Raw genomic sequence first — 5,000 nt, forward strand, 5'->3', positions numbered from 1 at the left:
GTTTTCTGAATTTATTTTAGATATGGTGAAGTCGGCACAAACTTATCCAAATTTGATTTACTGTAGACTATGCCTGTCTGCAGTATCCAGCAAAATCTCTAGTTATTTGAAGTGCTTTTTGGATATGACAAAGTTTTTTCAGAAAAATATCTGGCCGAGGAAATAATGGATAACTTAAATATTCGCATAAGTGGGCTTTAACCCTTAACCCTTCAATTGCGCATCGCATCATATGATGCTTTGACCGACTTGCAGTAAATTGCGCATCGCATCATGTGATGCTTTGGAGTACTACGCAAGATTTAAATGGCCCGCGGATACACGGGGTTCACCACACCTTCATCAGGGCTCTTGTAAACAGACGCCATTTTAAAAAAAAATCGTGGGCCAAACTCCCGGGTGTTAGGGGCCTCAGTATTGAGTCAGCTACCAAGCCTGACACATGCAGCATGAGCTCACAGCACTGCTGTTCAGCTTGTGACCACAGCATTGCCTAAAAATGCCATAATATACTTGTTCATGCTATTATGTAGCGATGATATTATTACAGAAGACCCCTGACTGTGATAAAACTGACCAGGGTTCTGATAATAGCAGGATTGTGGTGATATTTGGCGCTGTGCGCCATGGAGGGAGGAGTAATGCTGTGGGAGGGAGGATGGTGGCGTTGTCTTTTGAGTGTGTGTGTGGCCACCTTTTATTGACTGCACTCACCATACCAGCTTAGTGGTTCGCTATGGTGAACACAAATGTAGATTCTTATATATAACGTGTGTATAGTGTGAGATAACAGCGAGAGTAGGAGGTTGGGAGCCGCTATTTTAGTGAGGGTGGAGCGTCGTCTGCAGGACTTATCATGTTGTTTACTGATGACCATGATGGTCTTTGGGCACCATACCAGTTTACTTGTACAAGTATGGTGAATAAAACAGGTAGATATTTATATATAATATGTGTATATAGCGTAATAACATCACAAACAGTATTGTTGGAGGAGAAATATTAGTGCGTCTGGCCTTGAGGGCGGCCGCCACCAGCTGACTTTGTGAGTAGCTACGTCTCTGTGCCTTTACTCACCATACAAGCTTAGATGTACAGTTATGGTGAACAAAACATGTAAATACTTATATATAACGTCTGTATATAAAAGCAAAAACAGTATGGTGGGTGGAGAATGGTGGCAAGTCAGGTGAGGTGAGGTGAGGGAGGGAGTGGCAGCCAGTGGCAGCCAGTCACTGCCTGCCACTGCCACTCAGCATACCAACTTAGTGGTTTGTCATGGTGAACAAAACATGCAGATACTTATATATAACCTGTGTATATAGTGAAATAACCGACAAAGTATTTGTTCACTGTTTGATGAACATAATTGAATCAACAATATGCACACCATATTTTTAAGTACAGCCATGATTCACTCATTTTATTATATAAATATATCACACTACACACTATTGAATAATATTACAGCAAAAAAACTACGAAAAATCAATCAGAGACATTGAAATAATTAGGTAATTATCTCTGTGGAAACTCTGGCCTGACAGCTGGCGATCAACAGACCGCCTGGGACGCACGCTCAGTCAGCGCCTGATTTTTGTCACACTTCCCCGCCCTATAGTGGGCAATATATGCCACTTACGATTTTTCTATTATTTTTCCCGTGATCAGTGAACACAAATTAACAGGTTAGGAAGAAAAAATAATTTTTTTTTTTGTTTTTGGTATGCGCCTGTGGGTGTCAAGTGGTATATAGCTATGCGCCATTTAAGGGTTAAACCACGCATATCATATATATATATGATATCAGTGACAAAACTGAAACTGCACACATCATTTATATATGCTTTCGTGTCTAGCGCTATAATTGAAATGCCCCGCCTGGGATAGGGGCAGCTATAGTACAGCCACTACCAATAGTTCCCAGATGCCACCTAGAAAAAAAATCCAGGCCAACATTCTTGGGTGTTACAGCGTCAGTATTGAGCAAGCCACCAAGGCTGGCGCACGCAGCACGAGCTCACAGCACCACTGTTTAGCTTTTGACCACAACATCGCCTACAAATGCCATAATATACATGATACTGCTATTATTTTGTAGTATTATAGTATTATAGAAGCCCCCTGACTGTGATTAAACTGACCAGGATTCTGATAATAGCAGGATTGTGGTGATATTTAGCGCTGGGCTCCATGGAGGGAGGAGTAAGGCTGTGGGGAGGGAGGGTTGTGGCGTTGTCTTCTGACTGTGTGTGGCCATCTTTTATTGACTGCACTCACCATACCAGCTTAGTGGTTCGCTTTGGTGAACACAAATGTAGATATTTATATATAATGTGTCAACCTGTTCTCGCAAATTTAATAAGTCAATATTGACTTATTAAATATGTGCATAGGTGACATACTTAACATAATAGTTTCCCTTCAAAAACGTCATAGAAAACACCGACCTTACCTAACCTACTTAGTATGTTAAGATAAGCATCTTATTGCTTCGTAATTACAATTATTACCTAACCTATAATAGGTATAAGTTAAGTAATAATTGTAATTACGAAGCAATAAGATGCTTATCTTAAGATACTAACAAGGTTAGGTAAGGTCGGTGTTTTGTATGAATCTTTTTAAGGGTATCTATTATGTTTAGTATATCACCTATGCACGTAGTTAATAAGTCAATATTGAACTTTACAAATTTGCGAGAATGGGTTGAATGTGGTGTATAGTGTGAGATAACAGCAAGAGGAGTAAGGTTGGGAGCCACCATTTTGGTGAGGGAGATGCGTCATCTGCACGACTTGGCATGTTGTTTACTGATGGTCACTATGGTCTTTCAGCTCCATACCAGCTTATTTGTACAGGTATGGTGAATAAAACAGGTAGATACTTATATATAATGTGTGTATATAGCGTAATAACACCACAAACAATATTGTTGGAGGAGAAATATTAGTGCGTCTGGCCTTGAGGGCGGCCGCCACCAGCTGACTGTGTGAGTAATTACCTAAGTAATTACCTAAGTGTAGTTACAGGATGAGAGCTACGCTCGTGGTGTCCCGTCTTCCCAGCACTCTTTGTCATATAATGCTTTGAAACTACTGACGGTCTTGGCCTCCACCACCTTCTCACTTAACTTGTTCCAACCGTCCTACCACTCTATTTGCGAAGGTGAATTTTCTTATATTTCTTCGGCATCTGTGTTTAGCTAGTTAAATCTATGACCTCTTGTTCTTGAAATTCCAGGTCTCAGGAAGTCTTCCCTGTCGATTTTATCAATTCCTGTTACTATTTTGTATGTAGTGATCATATCACCTCTTTTTCTTCTGTCTTCTAGTTTTGGCATATTTAATGCTTCTAACCTCTCCTCGTAGCTCTTACCCTTCAGTTCTGGGAGCCACTTAGTAGCATGTCTTTGCACCTTTTCCAGTTTGTTGATGTGCTTCTTAAGATATGGGCACCACACAACAGCTGCATATTCTAGCTTTGGCCTAACAAAAGTCATGAACAATTTCTTTAGTATATCGCCATCCATGTATTTAAATGCAATTCTGAAGTTAGAAAGCATAGCATAGGCTCCTTGCACAATATTCTTTATGTGGTCCTCAGGTGATTAGCTACGTCTTTGTGCTTTACTCACCATACAAGCTTAGATGTACAGTTATGGTGAACAAAACATGTAAATATGTATATATAACGTCTGTGTATAGTGAATAAATGCAAAAACAGTATTGTGGGAGGAGAATGAGGTCGAGTGAGGTGGTGTTGAGGGAGGGTGTGGCTGGCAGGTGTGTGGCGGTCACTCCTCGTTGCTTTTTGACTCACAAGACCAACTTGGTAGTTCGTTATGGTGAACAAAACATGCAGATACTTATATATAATTTGTGTATATAGTGTAACCTCAGCAAAACTATTTGTTTATTGTTTTATGAACATAATAATTGAATCACTAATATGCACACCATAATTTTGAGTACAGCGATGGTTCACACATTTTATTATATAATATACCACAATTCACTGTATGGAATAATATTACTGCAAAAAAAGTAAGAAAAAATCAGACATTGAATTAAGTAGGTAATAATATATTTGTGGCAACTGCCGTCTGACAGCTCGGGCGGAGTAGACCTCGTCTGGCGAAGGCTCTGCCAACGCCCCTTTTTTTCCACAGTTCCCTACCCTATTGCGGCTAAAATATGCCACCTACGATTTTTTTGTTATTTTTTCCGTGATCTGGGAACAAAAATAAACACTTCTATAAGACGAAAGAATTTTTTGGATTTTTTTTGTTGTTGTTGTTGTTGCGCCTGTGGGTGTAAATATCATTTGGGCCCCTAGCGGTTTGAGGGTTAAGCAAGCGAGCTCATACAGTACTTGCATAATAGTTTGTCGTATTTTTGTTGAAGTTTTGCTTATTTTATTTATATTCTAAATACTGTGCTTAAATTTCTTTGGGTAATGACAAAAATTAATAACACAATGTAGTAATATTTACATTTTGCTTTTTTGTATACATTTCTTAAATACAAATGTTTTGTAGCATAATATGTAAAATATTGTCTTTTATAAGTTTGGTTGTAAGTTTTAAAGCATGTACAATAGTTTACACTTTGATTAGGATAGGATTTTAAAATAAGGTTGTACCGAGGTATTTTAGAATTACTGTATTAAATTTTTCTTATTGCAGCCAAGTTGACACCCACAGTGGAACTTAATGCTCTTGCAATGAAACGAGGTGAAGCTGCCATTTATACTTTTATGGAGACTCCCCGTCCTCCTAACCCCTACTTTAATATGCCTCCAAATATTCGTGCCATGTACAACCAGGTTAGTTTTGCTTTTGTTCAGTATTATGACAATTAAAGGATATGTGAATCGGTAAATAGTGTACGAATGTTTCAACTATGGCTCTTAGTTTGTAAAATATTGGCCTCACTTTTAAGGAGAGGAGACAACGTTTGTCCACCCATGTGGTTGTCTTGTTTGGCAAGATATAATTA

At 38.9% G+C, this 5,000-nt stretch overlaps 1 protein-coding gene across 1 annotated transcript in view; it reads left to right on the forward strand.

Moving 5' to 3' along the window:
• The window catches only part of LOC123766092 (double-stranded RNA-binding protein Staufen), a 343,924-nt gene that overhangs the window by 127,076 nt on the left and 211,848 nt on the right, over positions 1-5,000 (forward strand). The window contains exon 7 of the mRNA XM_069321293.1: positions 4,688-4,827. Coding sequence (XP_069177394.1) covers positions 4,688-4,827 — 140 coding nt within the window. The remainder of the gene's footprint in view (positions 1-4,687; positions 4,828-5,000) is intronic.

Source organism: Procambarus clarkii, chromosome 9 (assembly GCF_040958095.1).
Source record: "Procambarus clarkii isolate CNS0578487 chromosome 9, FALCON_Pclarkii_2.0, whole genome shotgun sequence".
NCBI classification, from domain to species: Eukaryota; Metazoa; Arthropoda; class Malacostraca; order Decapoda; family Cambaridae; genus Procambarus; species Procambarus clarkii.